The sequence below is a fragment of the Capricornis sumatraensis genome, chromosome 9, assembly GCF_032405125.1.
Source record: "Capricornis sumatraensis isolate serow.1 chromosome 9, serow.2, whole genome shotgun sequence".
NCBI classification, from domain to species: Eukaryota; Metazoa; Chordata; class Mammalia; order Artiodactyla; family Bovidae; genus Capricornis; species Capricornis sumatraensis.
In genome coordinates, this window is record NC_091077.1 from 43,196,516 (window position 1) to 43,215,308 (window position 18,793).

General features: G+C 59.8%; 1 protein-coding gene across 1 annotated transcript; it reads left to right on the forward strand.

Moving 5' to 3' along the window:
• The first annotated feature begins 1,452 nt into the window (after positions 1-1,452).
• On the forward strand, positions 1,453-18,375 carry ABCA7 (ATP binding cassette subfamily A member 7). Its single transcript, XM_068979757.1, has 46 exons — positions 1,453-1,554; positions 1,641-1,734; positions 1,910-2,051; positions 2,129-2,247; positions 2,384-2,460; positions 2,736-2,816; positions 3,050-3,260; positions 3,354-3,493; positions 3,761-3,877; positions 4,101-4,265; positions 4,407-4,624; positions 4,917-5,093; positions 5,428-5,650; positions 5,786-6,007; positions 6,103-6,304; positions 6,562-6,672; positions 6,894-7,065; positions 7,452-7,583; positions 7,688-7,827; positions 8,049-8,186; positions 8,467-8,651; positions 8,740-8,812; positions 9,164-9,366; positions 9,631-9,679; positions 9,886-9,990; positions 10,066-10,220; positions 10,440-10,564; positions 10,649-10,747; positions 10,881-11,168; positions 11,393-11,425; positions 11,528-11,705; positions 11,792-11,961; positions 12,396-12,573; positions 12,809-12,924; positions 13,194-13,338; positions 13,432-13,555; positions 13,915-14,044; positions 14,116-14,236; positions 14,324-14,386; positions 15,686-15,792; positions 16,011-16,152; positions 16,829-16,963; positions 17,040-17,143; positions 17,301-17,393; positions 17,840-18,080; positions 18,182-18,375. Exons 1-46 carry the CDS (start codon positions 1,489-1,491, stop codon positions 18,326-18,328), a joined length of 6,456 nt encoding a protein of 2,151 aa, XP_068835858.1. The 5' UTR covers positions 1,453-1,488; the 3' UTR covers positions 18,329-18,375.
• The last annotated feature ends 418 nt before the right edge of the window (positions 18,376-18,793 follow it).

The window sequence follows — 18,793 nt, forward strand, 5'->3', positions numbered from 1 at the left end:
CGAGTTTGGTTAGGACTAGGGCCCCCTCTGGCGAAAGAGGGGAGAAAGAGATCTCCTAAGACCCTGAGCTGCAGTTTTGCAGGCGATTATGCAACGTGGGAAGAACCTAGCGATTTTGTCCCAAGGACAACCAATACGAGTTTATCCGGGGGCCCCTCCTCCTCCCGGTGATGCAGCAAGAGAAGAGCGATCCCTTTAAGAAACCCGGCTCGGCGCGGCGTCGCTGTGACACCGCCTCCCGCGTTAGCGCGCGCGGCTCCAGCTGGCCAGGTCTTTGAGTGGCGCATATAGAAGCCAATGGAAGTGGGTGGGGCGGGGCTATAGCCGAGACCAGCGGCCGCAGACCCCGGATGCCGGGTACTAACCGCAGCAGGGGCGCCTCGCCAGCGGCCAGGGCTCCTCTTAAAGGAGCCGCTCTCTCCGGCCGCTGTGGAGGGTAGGGAAGGTGGAGAGCTGGGGGTGGAATGGTGAGACGGTCCTGAGGATGGTCCTGAGAGGGTGCGGGGGTGCGGATGGGTAGAAAGGAGGCAGATTCCGTGGGAATTAAAGGGTGTGGCCCGAATCTAGACTCACTCATTTTCACTCCCTGGCCGGGGAGCGTTCGAATCTGCAGAATTGACCAATAATGCTCCAAGGGGAGGTTGGGCAATAGACTCACCTACCTGCAGCCGCTTTCCCAGTTGATACGCCGCTAAGCTCTCTCCCCCATTTTACCAATAGAAAAACTGAGGCCGCTCCCCGCCCCCCGATCCTATTTGTAAATGAGTCCTGAAGTGGGGGTCAGGGGTCCTGGATCCATTCCCTGTTCTTCTGGCGGCCTCAGTTTCTCCCTGTGCACGATGATGAAGTAGGCCAGGCTGGACTCCAAGCAAGGGACATGATAAAAGCTGCTTCCAGAAGCGCCCCTGCTTCTTACTCATTTTCTGGATCTTGGGGTTCTTGTACGTGAGGGGTGGGCAGAGCTGGAGCCCCCTTCCAGCTGGATGACTCGCCTCTCTGGTGGCCTGGGATAGCCCTTCTTCCAGAGAGCAGTATCATTATGGGAGGAGAGAGGAGGGAAAGGGAATCCTTGCCTGGGTTAAGGATGAGGCTAGGGGACAGGACCTGGAAGACCCCCCCACCCCCCACCCCTAGGAATGCTTAGGGTGGAGCCTCTTAATGAAAGAGTTAAGCCTAGGCTCCGCCCCCTGAAGGACAAATTCCTCGCCTTTGGGACCCCAGCTGCTCCTCTGGTGGAAGAGACAGATCGCGCAACCAATCAGATATGAGGAAGGATTCAGGCTGGTCTCCTGTTGGCTTATTCCACCCCTCCGGAGAATAGAGCCCCTTTAATAAGCACCTACTGTTTTCTTGGCTCCAAGCAGAGCTTCCGAGAATGCTGAGCAATGAAATAGATGATGAGGTTCAGAGAGGGACAGAGAGTTGCCCGCAACCACACAGTACGTCCTCATCTTGACCCCTCCGTCCTGTCTGCTGTCCATTTCCACCATGGCTTTCTGGACACAGCTGATGCTGCTGCTTTGGAAGAATTTCCTGTATCGCAGGAGGCAGCCGGTAAAGTCCAGTCGGGTGGGCCGGGGGTGGGGCGACCCACAGTCCCCCATAGGCCGCCACTCCCCAAGCCTATTCTGCCCCCGCAGATCCAACTTTTGGTGGAGTTGTTGTGGCCGCTCTTTCTCTTCTTCATCCTGGTGGCCGTTCGCCATTCCCACCCCCCACTCGAGCAGCATGAATGTAAGCCCCCCAGCGTCCAGAGTTTTGGGGTTAGGATTAGCAGTTGTCACTCTATGCACAGGGGCCCCAGTAAGAACCCGGAGCACAGACCGGATGCTCGAATAATGGCTGAGAGGGGCACTCTGTCACTGGGGGTGGGGACTCAGCAAGAACCCCACGCCTGGTGTCCCTGCAGGTCATTTTCCCAACAAGCCGCTGCCCTCAGCGGGCACCATCCCTTGGCTCCAGGGCCTCATCTGCAACGTGAACAATACCTGCTTCCCGTGGCAAACCCCTGGCGAAGAGCCTGGCGTCCTCAGCAACTTCAAGGACTCCCTGTAAACCAGTGGGAGCAGCGGGGCAGGGGTGGGCAGCTTCACCTAGCCTCCGCCTCCAGCCTTCTCTCTGTATCCAGGGTTTCCCGGCTCCTGGCAGATGCTCGCACTGTCCTGGGGGGCCCCAGTGCCCATAGGATGCTGGTTAGCCTGAGAAAGCTGATACCCATTCTGAAGGCTGCACACACAGCCCGAGCAAGTGAGAAGGCAGGCCTGTGGTAGGGGGGGCTGGGCTCTGCGCCTCCACCTGATGGCACAGCTTGGAGTGGGATAAGTGGGACACGGCTCTGGCTAATCTTGGCCTCACCCTGGGCTTCTGTGCTTTACTCCCTCAGCCTTTCCCTGGCCCAGTGACCAGCCCAAGGAGGGATTGTCCCTGGCCACTCAGCTTCTGGGGACACTGCTGCAAGGGGTGAGGTGGGGACAAGGCAAGATCTGGGACCCTGATCTCACCGAGTCTCACCCTGCCCCTTTCGGGGGCCAGCTTCCAGGCCTTTGCCTGGGCCTTGCCTGGAGTGATATTCCTTTGATTCCAGCCCTGAGACCTTGAACAAGCTCAGGTGCCTCTTTGAGCCTTAGTTTCTCTGTTTGTAAAATGAGGCTATGATAGCATGGACCCTCTGGGAACTTGGATCCTGAGTAAGACATCCGCAAACCTCATTGTCATCTTGTCATTTTTCTTCCCAGGAATCCCTGGGCTCTGTGCTGGGCCACGCCCAGGAGTCCGTGGGCAGCCTTGTGGAGACTGCAGAGGACATGGCCCAGGAGGTAAGAGGACAGTGCAGTATCAGCCCCTGCCACGAAACTAGAGGGGTGGGCTGCAGGAAGGGGAGAGGACAGAGCAACCCTGGGCACCTGTCCTCAGTAGTTGTGTGGGGGTGTTGGGGCACAAAGAGAGGGCAAGGGTGCTCCTGGTGGAGGGCCCTGCCCTAGTTATAGCTTGGTGGTTGGGTCATGCAGAAGGGAAGCCTGCCCAGCCCTCTGGTGATCCCCTCCTCCAGCTCCTGGAGCTTCCCAGCCTGGGAGAGCTGTGGGCCCTGCTACAGAGACCCCACGGGCTAGGTGGTCCCCTGGAGGCGGTGGCAGAAGCCCTCTGCAGTGCCAGGGGGCCCAGGAAACCAGGCGGGCCCTCCCTCAACTGGTATGAGGCCAGTGACTTGAAGGAGATGGTGGGGCAGGAGCCAGTGCAAACCCTGTGGGACAACAGCCTGAGTGAGTGACCTACCCAGTTTCCACCCCTCTCCCTGGGGAAGCAGGGCCAGGACATGGGCACAGGGCCTCATGGTGCCCCCACCCTGGCCCTAGGCCCCACCTGCACTGAGCTGATGGGGGCCCTGGACACCCACCCCCTGTCCCGGCTGCTCTGGAGGCGCCTGAAGCCGCTGGTCCTGGGGAAAGTACTGTTCACGCCTGACACACCCTTCACCCGGCAGATCATGGCCCAGGTGACAGTGCGAGGGGCCCTCAGTCCCAGCCTCTGCCGAGGGGGAGAGAGCCAGGCCACAGGAGAGCCCTGAGTCCCGAGACTGGCTGCCCCTGGGCTGGGTCCAGGAAGCGGGGTTTGAAATGCAGGGATTTCCAGATTTCAGACAGTGCTCAGAGGTGCAGGATAGAGCATAGGGCAGAAGGCAAGAGGGGTGGGCAGGGGGCTTCACTAGAGGGAAGGGTCATCAGCTAAGGCTGGTGTGGACCTCAGCACCCACCTCTTGCAGGTCAACCGAACTTTCCAGGAGCTGGCACTGTTGAAGGACATCCAGGAGGTGTGGGGGCTGCTGGGACCCCAGCTCTTCAACTTCCTGAACGATAGTGCCAATGTTGCCATGCTACAGGTGCGGCCAGGACAGGAGTGGGAGAGCGGTGTGGGGGGCGGGGGTGTGTGGCAATAGGGTCACCCCTGCTGAGGATTTGGGAGAAGGGCAGGGACTTCCAGGCAAGGGTGTGGAGGTGGGGAATGGTATCCACGGTGAGCTCAGCCGCTCACTGGGATGGGAAGAGGGGTGACAGGCCCTGAACGTCCAATGCAGACCCCCACCTTCCCCGATACCCTAACAGAGACTCCTGCAGATCCAGGACAAGGGGAGGCAGCCAAGACCCGGAGGTGGGGCCAGAGTGGAAGCTTTTCGTGCCTTTCTGAATCCCCGCAGCGGTGGCTACAACTGGCAGAAAGCCCACGCTGATGTGGGACACCTGGCAGTCACACTGGGCCGTGTGATGGAGGTGAGGGACCGTCCACCTGGGAAAACGTCTCCGAGGGGAGAGGCGGCCCTGCTGAGGGCCTCCAAGGAGGAAGCGCGGCTCCGCCTTCAGGTCCAGGGGAGGACCCTGGGGCCTCGAACTCACGCCCAGGTTCCTCCGCAGTGCGTGACTCTGGACAAGCTGGAGGCCGCCCCTTCAGAGGCCGCCCTGGTGGAGCGGGCCCTGAAGCTGCTCTCCGAGCACCGTTTCTGGGCCGGCATCGTCTTCCTGGGGCCCGAGGACTCCCCGGACCCCGCGCAGTCCCCAGGCCATGGCCACGTGCGCATCAAGATCCGCATGGATATCGATGATGTCGCAAGAACCGATAAGATCAAGGATAGGTGGGGGGCCTTGTGGGGCGGAAGCAGAGCGGGGTGGGGGGTGCTAGGTACCATGCCACCTATCAGAGATCTTGGTAGGTGGTGCCCAAATCCTTAGACCAGTAGGGATCCATGATGGGCGGGGTTTATAGTGTGATGGGCACGGCCAAGGGCTTGGTGGGGGGGGTCAATGCCTTGGCTTCTCGGATAAGATTAAAGCACTTGGCAGGTGGGTCTAGGTAGTTTGTACACAGGTGAGGGCGGAGCTAAAGTTGTGATGGGCAGGTCCCAGCTACTCCCATACTTCTTTCAGGTTTTGGGACCCCGGTCCGGCCGCTGATCCCCTGACGGACCTGCGCTACGTGTGGGGTGGCTTCGTGTACCTGCAAGACCTGCTGGAGCGCGCAGCCGTGCGCGTGCTCACAGGCACCACCCCCCATGCCGGCCTCTACCTACAGCAGATGCCCTACCCCTGCTACGTGGACGATGCGTGAGCACTCTTTCCTCACTTCTCCCGGATGCCAGATCCTGGGTCTCAGGGTGGGGGCTTGGGTGCCATCTGGAATATTCACGCAGTCAAGGCTGAGAACTACGGTTCAGAGGGACCACTCCCCGTGATCTTGTAGCTGGAGGAGCCGGGATCCTTCAGGGTCTGGGGTCTCTGGATACAGGGAGAACGTAACCTAACAGCACCATCAGGAGTCCGAGAACAATGGAGGGCGAATGTCCTCGCCACACCTTGGGGTCCCAGGGCGGGAACTGTCGTGTCAGATAGGGGCAGCGCGGGGGTCTTTGGCGTCCACCACAGCTGCCCACTGCCCCAGGTTCCTGCGCGTGCTGAGCCGGTCACTGCCACTTTTCCTGACACTGGCTTGGATCTACTCTGTGGCGTTGACGGTAAAGGCCGTGGTGCGTGAGAAGGAGACTCGGCTGCGCTACACGATGCGCGCCATGGGGCTCAGCGCCACTGCGCTGTGGCTGGGCTGGTTCCTCAGCTGCCTCGGGCCCTTCCTCCTCAGCACCGCGCTGCTTGTGCTGGTGCTCAAGGTGCGTGCACCCCTGCCTTGCCGAGTCGGGACTGGTGCGTGTGTACGGGGAGGTAACGGGCATGGGGCGCCTCGCAGGGTTGCACGTCCCTGGGCGAATCCGCGCGCTCCCTCCAGCTCCCTTGTCCTTCTGCAGTTCGGGGACATCCTCCCCTACAGCCACCCGGGGGTGCTGTTCCTGTTCTTGGCGGCTTTCGCTGTGGCCACGGTGGTCCAGAGTTTCTTGCTGAGCACCTTTTTCTCCCGCGCGAACTTGGCAGCCGCCTGCGGTGGTCTTGCCTACTTCGTACTCTATCTGCCCTACGTGCTGTGCGTGGCCTGGAGGGACCAGCTGCCTATGGGCGGCCGCGTGGCCGCGGTGAGAGCCCAGCCGTGTGGGTGCAGGGGTGCCTCACCTTCAGCTGCCCTTGTTTGCTGATCTACCTACCTGCCACTACCCGCCCCCACCCATAGAGCCTTCTGTCGCCGGTGGCCTTCGGTTTTGGCTGTGAGAGCCTGGCGCTGCTGGAGGAGCAGGGCGAGGGCGCACAGTGGCACAACTTGGGCACTGGGCCTACAGCAGATGTCTTCAGCTTGGCCCAGGTCTCGGGCCTTCTGTTGCTCGATGCTACTCTCTATGGCCTTGCCATTTGGTACCTGGAGGCGGTGTGCCCAGGTGGGCCGTAGGAGACGCAGGGGAGACTGGGCTGAGGGCGGGTGCCTTCAGGGTGGGGCTGAGGGGGCCTGGAATACAGGTGAAAGGGTGGGTCTTCCTGGCACCTGCGCACTGGTGGCTGCGTCTGAGGGATGGCCTGGGGCAGGCAGGCAGGTGGGCAGGGCTTCCTGGTTACCCCTTACCTGGATCCCTGCATCCCAGGTGGGCACACTCCAGGGGGGAGTGCCTCAGGGGTAACTGAGCACCACTCCCCACAGGTGAGTACGGGATCCCCGAACCGTGGAACTTTCCCTTTCGGAGGAGCTACTGGTTTGGGTCTCAGACCCCCAAGGGTCCTTCCCCAGTTCTGATGGCGCAGGACCCCAAGGGTAAGGCCTGACAAACGTTAGCTGTCACTTCCCTATCTGGATTCTCAGCCTCCACAAAACCCAGGTCCCCATGGATCCCAATCCTCTGGATGTTCCCAGGTCCTGAGGCTCCCCTAACTCCCACAGACCCCAGCCCCACAAGTCCCTGACTCCATGGACCAGCTTGAACAGTCCCCAGGCTTCTGAGGGCGCCCATAACTGAGTCTGCCCTTGTTCCTCAGTGCTGGTGGAGGAGGCGCCCCCCGGCCTTATTCCGGGGGTCTCCATACGTGGCCTGGAAAAGCGCTTTCCTGGCAACTCGCAGCCGGCGCTATGCGGACTCAGCCTGGACTTCTACCAGGGCCACATTACCGCCTTCCTGGGCCACAATGGGGCTGGTAAAACGACCACAATGTGAGCAGCCATCACTTCTTTCCCCCCACAGCTGCCCTCCCCTCCCCTCCAGCTCCTCTTCTTGGGTCTCGACTTGCACACTTGTTCAAGGGAAAGGACATCTGGGGTCAGAAGGTCCCTATCTGTATAGTGAGGGGGGACCCTGATGCCCCCCCTGCAGTCCCCCAGCCCCAGTTCCCTTTGGACCTCCCCCTTAGTTCACTTTGGATCCACAATAGACAGGTGATGAATATTTTCTCTGAGCTTCGTCTTCCCTCCCCTGTAAAATGGGAACATATTACCCCTTTGATCTGGGCATACAGTAGGTGCCCTATAAATGCTGGTGCCTCTGCTCTGGGAGCCTGAGCTTCCCCTCTGAAGCTGCCCTGAGACCCCTGTACCTGCAGGTCCATCCTGAGTGGCCTCTTTCCACCCACGGCTGGTTCCGCCTCTGTCCTGGGCCACGACGTCCGGACCAGCATGGCAGCCATCCGGCCCTGCCTGGGTGTCTGCCCACAGTACAACGTGCTCTTTGACCTGTGCGTCTCCATGGGCCTGGGGCATGGCAGTGGGTGTGCTGGGTGCTCTCTGGGGCCTTGCCTGCCATGGTAACCCCCCCACTGTCTTTTGTACACGGCCTCAGGCTGACTGTGGATGAGCACGTCTGGTTCTATGGGCGGTTGAAGGGTCTGAGCGCAGCTGCCGTGGGTCCCGAGCAGGACCGGCTGCTGCAGGACATGGGGCTGATCCCCAAAAGACATGCACAGACTCATCACCTGTCAGGTGAGCCCAGACCTAGGGGAGCCTCCAGGTCTGCAGAGATGAGGCTGAGGGGTGGTGCTGGGACTTTATATTGAGGACTGTGGGATGCCAGAGGAGATGGGCAGACCTGGGGACCCAGGAGGAATCAGGCACTGTGGTCCAGGTGGGTAGGGAAAAGTGCAGGGAGAAGGGAGGCAGCCCTGCCCAAGACTGTGGAGATCTTGACCCCTGTCCCAACCCAGGCGGGATGCAGCGGAAGCTCTCAGTGGCCATTGCCTTTGTGGGTGGCTCTCAAGTTGTTATCCTGGATGAGCCCACAGCTGGTGTGGACCCCACTTCCCGTCGAGGCATCTGGGAGCTGCTGCTCAAATATCGTGAAGGTAAGAGCTAGGAGTGGCCTGAGATTTCCCTGGATGCTGATTGAAAGGCCAGAAGATCTTTCTGACAAAGAGGTGATGGAAGATGGAGTTTTAAGGGATAAGTAGTTCTTGCCTGGAGAATCCCAGGGACGGGGGAGCCTGGTGGGCTGCCGTCTGTGGGGTCGCACAGAGTCGGACACGACTGAAGCGACTTAGCAGCAGCAGCAGGCATTTACTGCATGGGGCAGGGACTGCAGCTTGGGCAGCCTGGTGACATGTGTGGGTTGGGTCCCCTGCCTAGGTCGCACACTGATCCTCTCCACCCACCACCTGGATGAGGCGGAGCTGTTGGGAGACAGGGTGGCGGTAATGGCAGGGGGCCGCCTGTGCTGCTGTGGCTCTCCTCTCTTCCTGCGACGTCACTTGGGCTCCGGATACTACCTGACATTGGCCAAGGGCCCCCCGCCTCTGGCAACCAGCAAAAAGGTGAGGGCTGGAACTGACCTCCAATCCCAGTTCTTAAGACTCCATCCAGGTGTGATGGCCATGGCAGCTGATGCTCCTCTGCCCCCAGGGTGAAATTGGCTTGAAGAACAGCATGGATGCTGGGCAGAAAAGGGAGCCAGGCAGCCAGGCCAGCTCTGCCGGTGAAGGTGGGGGTGGGAGAGCCTGAGTGAGGGGCTGTGGATGGGGCTGGGAGAGCCAGAGGGAGGGGCCAGTGGGGGGCAGTGACTTGGTTCAGGGCAACAGGCCTGACGACCCCAGGCTTTACCCCTGACCTGACCCCTGAGCTGAGCTGACATACCTACTTCTGACCCAGAGTGGGCTCTGGCCCTGGCCCCAGGTCAAGTCCTGCCATTGGGTGCTTAATCCTGACCTCCTCTGCCCTCAGGGACCGGTCCCTTGTGGGTCACCCAAGCCCCTTCCCCAAGGGAGTAGGGCAGGAGCCAGGGCAACATGGGACCCCAGGGCCCCTGACGTGCCTGCCGCCCGCCCAGGTGCAGCCCAGCTGTGGGCCATGGTGCAGCACCACGTGCCCGGCGCACGGCTGGTCAAGGATCTGCCACATGAGCTGGTGCTGGCGCTGCCCTACAAGGGTGCTCTGGATGGCAGCTTCGCTGAGCTCTTCCATGATCTGGACCAGCGGCTGGGGGAGCTGGGGCTGGCTGGCTATGGGATCTCCGACACCAGCCTGGAGGAGGTGTGGCTGCTAGATGAGTTTGGGGGCAGGAGGAGGGCTGCCTGGAGGCGGTGGTGCCTAGAAGGATGAAGAAGAGTCTGCTGTGGACACTTGGGCATCCCAGGGAGGAGGCAGGGGCCACGTGGAGGCCTGGAGGCTCAGCGGCTCAGGGAGGCTCAGGGAGGCTTGGGGACCCCCAGTGTTTGAGGGATATGTGGCCCTTGAGTCCCCCTCCCTCTTGTGTGTCCCCAGGCTCTATCCGAGCCCCCTGCTTTGTCTTCCCAGATCTTCTTGAAGGTGGTGGAGGATTGTGCTGTGGACGCAGGCCCAGAGGGTACGCCTGTAGGCCTCTGTCCTGTCCCCTCACCCTGGTCCAGAGTCCAACCTGACTTTAGACCAAGTCTCCACTCTTGGCTAACATGACCCAACCTACAGCCCTGACCTCCACCCTGATTCCTGACCTCTCCTTTGTGAGCCTTGACACTGGCCCAGACCCCAGGCCAAACACTAAGCCTGACCCCAACGCTGGTGACTTTGCAGATGGTAGGCCCAGGCAGGGCCGATGGTTGGGTATTGCTCATCCCGACGTGACTAGGCAGCTCCAGGTTCCGCCAGAGGAGATAGCCCTGGAGAATGGGGGACTGGGTGAGTTGTCCCTGCCCCACCCTGTGACCCCTCCTGGTCCCCAGGGCCGAGCACTGACCCTCCCATCCCCCACAGTTGGCTCTGTCCCTGAGACACAGGCACTACAGGGCTCTGGGCCGGCCACCGCAGGCCACGTACACAGCTGGGCGCTCACCTGCCAGCAGCTCCGGGCCTTACTTCTCAAGCGTTTCCTGCTTGCCCGTCGCAGCCGCCGTGGCCTGTTTGCTCAGGTGAGGGGCCACCTACTGGGGGGCTGTGGGGGAAGCCCCTCGGTGTCTGTTTTCCACTCTACAACCTAATTCAGCCCCATAAGCCCAGGTGTATGCCCCACTCTGCATACTTTTACTGAGAGCACTGGGGAGCCATGGATGGTTCTAGAGCGAGATCAGGGAAGGCTGCAGGTGAGCCTGGCAGCTGATGGGCGGGAAGCTGATGAGCTGGCCCTTCAGATTGTGCTACCTGCCCTCTTCGTGGGCCTGGCGCTGGTGTTCAGCCTCATTGCACCCCCGTTTGGTTACTACCCGGCTCTGCAGCTGAGCCCCAGCATGTATGGCTCCCAGGTGTCCTTCTTCAGGTAGGTGCAGAGGAGAGGGGCCTGGTTGGGGGGGTGCCCAGGGGCCTGTGGGCACAGCCCTGACCCTGCACCCACTATACACAGTGATGACACTCCAGGGGACCCTGAACACGCTCGCCTACTCGAGGCCCTGCTGGAGGAGGCCGGACTGGAGGAGCCTTACCTGAAAAGTAACTCCAGCAGGTGAGGGCCCTCCAGCCTGGGCCTGGCTCCTCTCTGGCCTCGGTTTCCCTGTCTGGGCTCTGGAGCATCCCCTATGCCTGGTTGGGAGCAGGGCGCCTCCAGTCCCACCCCCATCCTGCTCCTACCCCCACAGGGCACCAGCGTGCGCACGGCATGCCCTCTGCCACTTCTCAGTGCCTGATGTCCCTGCGGACATGGCTGAGGTCTTGGCCAGTGGCAACTGGACCCCAGAGTCTCCATCCCCCGCCTGCCAGTGCAGCCGGCCTGGTGCCCGCCGCCTGCTGCCGGACTGCCCTGCCACGGCCAGTGGCCCCCCGCCACCCCAGGCGCCAACCAGCTCTGGTGAAGTGGTCCAGAACTTAACGGGCCGAAACCTGTCTGACTTCCTGGTCAAGACCTACCCACGCCTGGTGCGCCAAGGGTGAGCACCACCCTGGACTTGGCATGGCCAGCTGTAGCAGGGGTCCAGTGGGGAGGATGTAGTCTAGTCCTGGGAGGGGTTGGGGGGATGCCCAGGCTGGGGCTCTGGGCTGGGGCCTGCTGGGGGCCCTCAGTGCCTCTTTCTTTTAATTTGTCTCACTCAACTCACTAGCATCTTTGTCTCTGTCCCACTCACCTCTCTGTCTGTGTCTGTCTCTCTCACAGCCTGAAGACCAAGAAATGGGTGAACGAGGTCAGGTGAGGAGGGTCCCTTGCATGGGTTCCTTTCCTGTGCCCTCTGCCTGCCTGCCGCCCCATCCTCCCAACCTTCAGGTATCTCCCACCTCCACTGCCCCTCAGGTATGGGGGCTTCTCCCTGGGGGGCCGAGACCCAGGCCTTCCCTCGGGCTTGGAGGTGGGCCGCTCCGTGGAGGAGCTGCGGGCACTGCTGAACCCCACACCAGGCAAGGCACTTGACCACCTCCTGAACAACCTCACAGCATGGGCTGTTGGTCTGGACACTCAGGATGGCCTCAAGGTGGTAACTGGCGGTGGCTGGCTGGCACTGTGGTGGGGGAGGTCTGATCCCAGGTTACTGACCCCTTGGCCCCAATTCCATCACAGATCTGGTTTAACAACAAGGGCTGGCACGCCATGGTGGCTTTTGTAAACCGAGCCAACAACGCTCTCCTACGTGCCCACCTGCCACCAGGCCCCTCCCACCATACCCACAGCATCACCACGCTCAATCACCCGCTGAACCTCACCAAGGAGCAGTTGTCTGAGGCTGCGCTGTGAGTCCCCCTACCCCATGTGTCCTGCCGCCTTGTGAGTTGCTCTGCCTTGTGTGCCACTCCACCTTGTGTGTTCTCCTGTCCCATGTATCCCCCCACCCCGGTTGGTCTCTCTGTTGTTTCTGGTGGTGGAAGCTGAAGTTACGCTCTGCCACACTCTTGCTGTGTAAACAGAGAACAAGAACTTTCCCTCTCCACCCCTTAGGCCAGGGTAATGGGGCATCATCAGGCTTCATGGGCTGGAGTCTCCCCCAGCTGCCTGCACGTCCTTGTCACATCAACTTCTATCCTACTGGAGACCTGGATGATCTCTCCCTTACAGTTCAAAATGGCTCACGACATTCCCCACCAGCTGTGTCTAGCCCTGGGGACCTCAGTCCCATCAGTGGTGAGCACAGCTTCTCTCTGAGCAGCTCATGCCCCTTCACTCCCAGGATGGCCTCCTCGGTGGACGTGCTTGTCTCCATCTGCGTGGTCTTCGCCATGTCCTTTGTCCCGGCCAGCTTCATCCTTGTCCTCATTGACGAGCGTGTCACCCGAGCCAAACACCTGCAGTGCATGGGGGGCCTGCCCCCCACTCTCTACTGGCTTGGCAACTTTCTCTGGGACATGGTGCGCAGACTGCCTGGAGGGGTGGGGACCCTGCCACCACTTGCCACTGCCTCTTCTGGCCCTTTCTGGTCAGGAACTTGTCTAGGATGGCACCACTGAAGTCTTGGGGATGATGGAGACCTCATCCTATTATCCAAAGCACGGGGAGGTTGGGGTGGGACACAATGCCAAGGATGCCTGTGGGCTTCCCTGGTAGCTCAGCATACTGAAGGTGTGACCACCTTCTCCAATGCAGTGTAACTACTTGGTGTCAGCGTGCATCGTGGTGCTCATCTTTTTGGCCTTCCAGCAGAGGGCGTATGTGGCCCCTGCCAACCTGCCTGCCCTCCTGCTGTTGCTACTACTGTATGGGTGAGGTTCCCAGCCCCTCCAGGACTTGTTCTCCCTCGACTCTGTTGAGGGAGCTGGGACTCTATAGCAGCTCCTAAGGAGAGGATATGGAGATCTGAGAGGACCCCAAGTGTGATCTTATTCAGGGATATGCCAAGGAGGCCTTAAAAGCTCATCTTGACCTGTCCATGTTACAGAGGTCTCCAGCACACTTTAGGATGGGAGATCTATATTCTTCTCAGGGCTGCTCAGCCTGTCTGGCAATAACAGTGTCTCCTGTTCCCCCTCAGCTGGTCCATCACGCCGCTCATGTACCCAGCCTCCTTCTTCTTCTCTGTACCCAGCACAGCCTATGTTGTGCTCACCTGCATCAATCTCTTCATTGGTATCAATGGCAGCATGGCCACCTTCGTGCTCGAGCTCTTCTCTGATCAGGTGGGACCCAAAAGGCTGGTCCTTGGGTTGGGGTAAGACTGGGCCTCAGCCTCGGCTTCTGACCCACCTCCTTCTTAATTTGCCCCTGAGCAGAAGTTGCAGAAGGTGAGCCGGATCCTGAAACAGGTCTTCCTCATCTTTCCTCACTTCTGCTTGGGCCGGGGCCTCATCGATATGGTGCGGAACCAGGCCATGGCTGATGCCTTTGAGCGCTTGGGTGAGAACTTCTCTCCAGGAGGGGAAATGCCAGACAAGAGTCAATCCTACAGTGCAGAGACAAACAGCAGCCCCTAGGAAGAGAACTTGAGATCTTAGATGACCTGGAAGGGTGGGTAGGCAAAGTTAAAAGTGCAGCAAAGCAGCCATAAAAGTTAATTCCATCTTGGTCATGTCACAAGAGGTCTAAGGCACTAAATAAAGGAGATGGCAATGCTACTGTTTTCCATGCCAATTAGACCCCAGTTGAGTGTCTATTCAGCTTGGTGCTTTCCCTTAAGAACCCAAGGTGACCTGAATGGGGAGAGACCCAGTAACCAAGACCCTAAAATGACCCTATCCCTCCTCATGTCCCCACAGGAGAGGGGCATTTCCAGTCGCCCCTGCGTTGGGAGGTGGTCGGCAAGAACCTCTTGGCCATGTTCATACAGGGGCCAGTCTTCCTCCTCTTTACATTGCTGCTTCAGCACCACAACCGCCTCCTACCACAGTCAGTGGGGACCAAGGAGGGTGGCAGGGCCTGGGGTCTTGCTCTTGGCCCACTCATCTCTCTGTCCTCAGACCCAAGCTGAGGCCGTTACCCGCCCTGGGAGAGGAGGATGAGGATGTGGCCCGTGAGCGGGAACGGGTAGTACAAGGGGCCACCCAGGGGGATGTGTTGGTACTGAGGGACCTGACCAAGGTGGGTGTGGGTTGGGGGGCCTCCACTGCTGGGTTGGGGAGCCTCCACTGGGCCACCCACCTTTCTCATGGACTTCCATCCTCCCAGGTGTACCCTGGGCAGAGGACACCAGCGGTTGACCGCCTGTGCCTGGGGATCCCCCCTGGTGAGGTAAGTCCAGGTGATGCAAGGGTGAGAGGCTGCCCTATTGTACGCCCACTGGTCTTTACCATGTTTGTGTCTACCTCCCCCTATAGAACACCTACTCTGTGTCTGTTGTCCTATACTGAGTACCTACTGGCTGTCAGTATTTGAGCTCCTATTTAGAGCCAACAAATATGAAGCTCCTACTGCATGGTTACATTTATTGATCCTGACTGTGCAATAGGATTAACAAGATCTTAGTGAGGATAAATTTATCATTGAGCACCTACTGGGCTCCCATACATGTGCCAGTTACTATGTGCACCTACTATATGTTAGGATTTATTGAGTACCAACTGTATACAGTAAAGCTTGTTGAACCCCCCCACCATTGTGTGTACCAAAAGTATATTGAATGCCACCTTTGTGATGATCAACTTTTATCAAACACCAACATTTATTGAGTTCATACTGTATATGTATCAAGCACTTGCTCACAACCAATATTTAGTAGGCACCTGCTCTGTACCCATGCACATTCAAGCAACTACTTTGTGCAAACTTGTCTGCTGTGGTCCATTTCCTGGCCACCTACTAGGGGCTAGCACACACCTGTGGACACTTGTGGTGTGTTGGTATAAATTGCCATCACTCTTTAGCAAATGCCTACTGTGTTCAGTCAGCCTTTCCATCTTGGGTTGACTGTGTGCCCAGCATGAATTCTCACCAGGTGCTCTTGCTGTCAGGACCCACTGCATGGCAGGAAACATTCAGCCAACTCCTGCCTTAATATTTATGGAGCACTGACTGCGAGTGACCTTTATAGAACATCTACTGTGTCAATTGATTAAATACATGCTGTGTGTCATCTCGGAGAAGGCAATGGCACCCCACTCTAGTACTCTTGCCTGGAAAATCCCATGGATGGAGGAGCCTGGTGGGCTGCAGTCCATGGGGTCGCTAAGACTCGGACACGACTGAGCGTCTTCACTTTCACTTTTTACTTTCATGCATTGGAGAGGGAAATGGCAACCCACTCCAGTGTTCTTGCCTTAGAATCCCAGGAATGGTGGAGCCTGGTGGGCTGCCATCTATGGGGTTGCACAGAGTTGGACACGACTGAAGTGACTTAGCAGCAGCAGCAGTGTGTCATCTAGCATTTCTGCTGTGTGACAGCTTGTGCCTACTCACACACCCCAGTATCTGCCCAGGGATCCCCTTGCCCACAGCCCTCCCAGTGGAAGCTGAGAAACCTGTCCCAGAAGTCAGAGATGCTGAGACAATTGTCTGGGCTTCTATGAGTGCCCTCTCTGGGTGTACCTGCAGTGTTTCGGGCTGCTGGGCGTGAACGGAGCAGGGAAAACATCCACATTCCGCATGGTGACTGGGGACATGCTGCCCAGTGGGGGCGAGGCCATTCTGGAAGGCCACAGGTGAGGGGCTCCTGGGCTCTTGTTCCTCCCCACCTTCCCCTGCCCTCACATGTATGGACAGAATCGGCCTGGCCTTGAGTCCCCCTGCAATGGACCCAGCCCTGAGTTACCTCCTGTCCCTTATCAGGGTGGGTGAGCCCCACAGCCCCTGCTTGCCCCTCGCATGGCCAGGGCCAGCCAGTGCCCTGAGTTCCCTGTCCCCCATTCCCCATCCCCAGCGTGGCCCAGGAACTGGCCGCAGCTCACCGCCGCATGGGCTACTGCCCTCAGTCGGATGCCATCTTCGAGCTGCTGACCGGTCGTGAGCACCTGGAGCTGTATGCACGCCTGCGAGGAGTCCCCGAAGCCCAAGTTGCCCAGGTGACCGTTCTCCCCATTAACCCCTCCGGTCCCCACCCCAATCTCTCCCTTGGACCACAGTCTCTGCTGCTCTAGGTCCCCCGACCTTAGGTCCTCTGGCCCTGCCCCTGCTCCCTGAGCGCCTACACACTCATTGGGTCCACCCCCACACCCCCAGCCCTTCCCACCGTCCTCAGGCTGCACTCGCCCCCTCCCTGCTTAGGGGCCCGCCCCTTCTCTCCTAGACCTTCCTGGCTGTGGCCCCGCCTACTTTCACCTCCAGGTTAGGGCTTCGCTTCCTGCCACCTAGCCAGGCCCTGCCTCTCTCTCGATCTGGCCCCGCCTCCAGTTGCAGCCCCGCCCCTACTGGCTCTGGCCCCACCCTCTTTAGTTGCCGTCCCCCGATATCCTTGGGCTTCCCTGGTGGCTCGCTCAGTCGGTTAAGAATCCGCCTGCAATGCAGGAGATCCGGGTTCAATCCCTGTGTCAGGAAGATCCCTGGAGAAGGAAATGGCATCCCACTCCAGTATTCTTGCCTGGGAAATCCCATCGACAGAGGAGCCTGGCAGACTAATCCATGGAGTCACAAAGAGTCCACCACTGAGTGACTAAACTGCCACCATATCCCCTCCCTAGCCCCTCCCACTCACCCTGCACCCCAATCTCACTCTGCCCTCTCCACTCCATCCTGCCATAGACAGCAAGCTACGGCCTGGCACGCCTGGGCCTCGCTCAGTATGCTGACCAGCCCGCGGGCACCTACAGCGGTGGCAACAAGCGGAAGCTGGCGACAGCCGTGGCTCTGGTGGGGGACCCGGCTTTAGTCTTTCTGGTATGTGTGTGTGGATGGGAGGGCAGAGTAGGGGGGGAAGGGGCCACATTTAAGCATGTTCCTGCTCTGCGCCCAGGACGAGCCGACCACTGGCATGGACCCTGCTGCCCGGCGGTTCCTCTGGAACAGTCTTCTGGCCGTGGTGCGGGAGGGCCGCTCCGTGGTACTCACCTCACACAGGTGGGCCTGGGGAACAGAGCAGTCTGGGACTGACAGGAAATGTCCAGAGCACAGGGTGGCCTAGAGCTGCAGGCTGAGGGTCCCTGGGAAGGGCAGCCCAGAGCCAAGTGCCGTGGGTCCAGGCCTGGTTGGAACTCAGGTCACCGGGCTCCCACAGCATGGAGGAGTGCGAGGCGCTCTGCACGCGCCTGGCCATCATGGTGAACGGGCGATTCCGCTGCCTGGGCAGTGCACAGCACCTCAAGGACAGGTGAGCCGGGCAAGGCCTCAGGGCCTGAATGCGGGCAGATCAGGGTGGGGGGTGTAGGTGGGCCTGGAGGGGAGATCAGGTGGGGCCAGTTTGGGTTCTAACCAGGGAACAGGCAAGGATCATGGACTGTCCAGGAGAGGGGACAAGGCTGGACTGAGATGGGGAGGAGGTCTGATGGGTGAAGATGTGTCCATGGGCAGAGGCCAAAGAGGGTCCGGCAAGTGGGTATGACCTGGTTTTTGCAGTGGGGCATGGCATTGCATGGGTGGGACTGGGGAACAGCAGGGTTAGAGACCAGATGAGCATGTAGCCGGGGCTAGGAGCAGAGGTTGGGGTCAGGTTGGCCTGGGGGTCTAGAGGAACCAAGTATAGGGGTGGGGCTAGAAGAGGGCTAGAAGATGGTATGGGCGGGTCCATTAGCTATGGTCTACCCCACCCCACCCCAGATTCGGAGGTGGCCATACACTGACCCTGAGGGTGCCCTTGTCGAGATCCAAGTCGGCGGCCGACTTTGTGGCCCAGGCGTTGCCGGGAGCTGAGCTGCGGGAGGCGCATGGTGGCCGCCTGCGCTTCCAGCTGCTGCCAGGAGGGCGCTGCACCTTGGCGCTCGTCTTTGGATTGCTGGCGGCATGTGGCGCAGAGCATGGCGTGGAGGACTTCTCTGTGAGCCAGACCACGCTGGAGGAGGTGACTGCCGCGCCAGGACGGGGCTGGGGGTGAAGATGGGGTTGGGGGCTAGGCCCTCAAGCTGACCTCCCCTCCTGTTTCCCTGGGCCATCCACCCCTAGGTATTCTTATACTTCTCCAAGGATCAGGGCAAAGAGGAAGATGAGAAGGAGACAGAAGTGGGGGCTGACCCTGTGCCAGGCCTGCAGCACCCCAAACTCATAACCCAGTTCCTTGATGACCACAGCATGGCTGAGACGGTTCTCTGAGCCTCCTCCTCTGTGGAGCTGGGGGGACCAAAGTAGGGCAGAGAGGCTGAAGCCTGACCCAGACTCCAGAGGCCCTGGAGGAAATAAAGGGAAGCTGTGGTGTGAAGCACCGTGTCCCTGTGTCCCTGTGTCAGGTTGCATATTCATCCCAAAATGGCTCTGTACATGTGCCTGGACACTGGGCTTGGCATAGAGTGTGTGCTGGAATGGGTGTGTGGATGCAGATGTGAACCTAGCTACAGCTAGCTGGGCTCCCAGCTGTGAAAGCTTGTGTGGTGGCTGGGGAGTGTCTCCTGTGCAGGTATGCCCTTCATAAGAGCCTGGACACTGCTCCTGGAGCCCCTGAGTGCCCCTGTAGTTCTGGCGCCTGAAGGCGGTACCTGTGAGTGGCTGGATCTGAAGTGGGCATGAGGTCAGGGCTCAGGAATGTCTGGGGCAGCTGGGGGAGCCCAGAAGGGGTGGCCT

Coding starts and splice junctions, on each gene's coding strand:
- ABCA7 (XM_068979757.1), top strand. CDS start 1,489: ATGGCTTTCTGGACACAGCTGATGCTGCTGCTTTGGAAGAATTTCCTG. Junction 7,066..7,451: donor GCTGGTAAAACGACCACAAT/GTGAGCAGCCAT, acceptor CTGTACCTGCAG/GTCCATCCTGAGTGGCCTCT. Junction 15,793..16,010: donor GCCATTCTGGAAGGCCACAG/GTGAGGGGCTCC, acceptor CCCCATCCCCAG/CGTGGCCCAGGAACTGGCCG.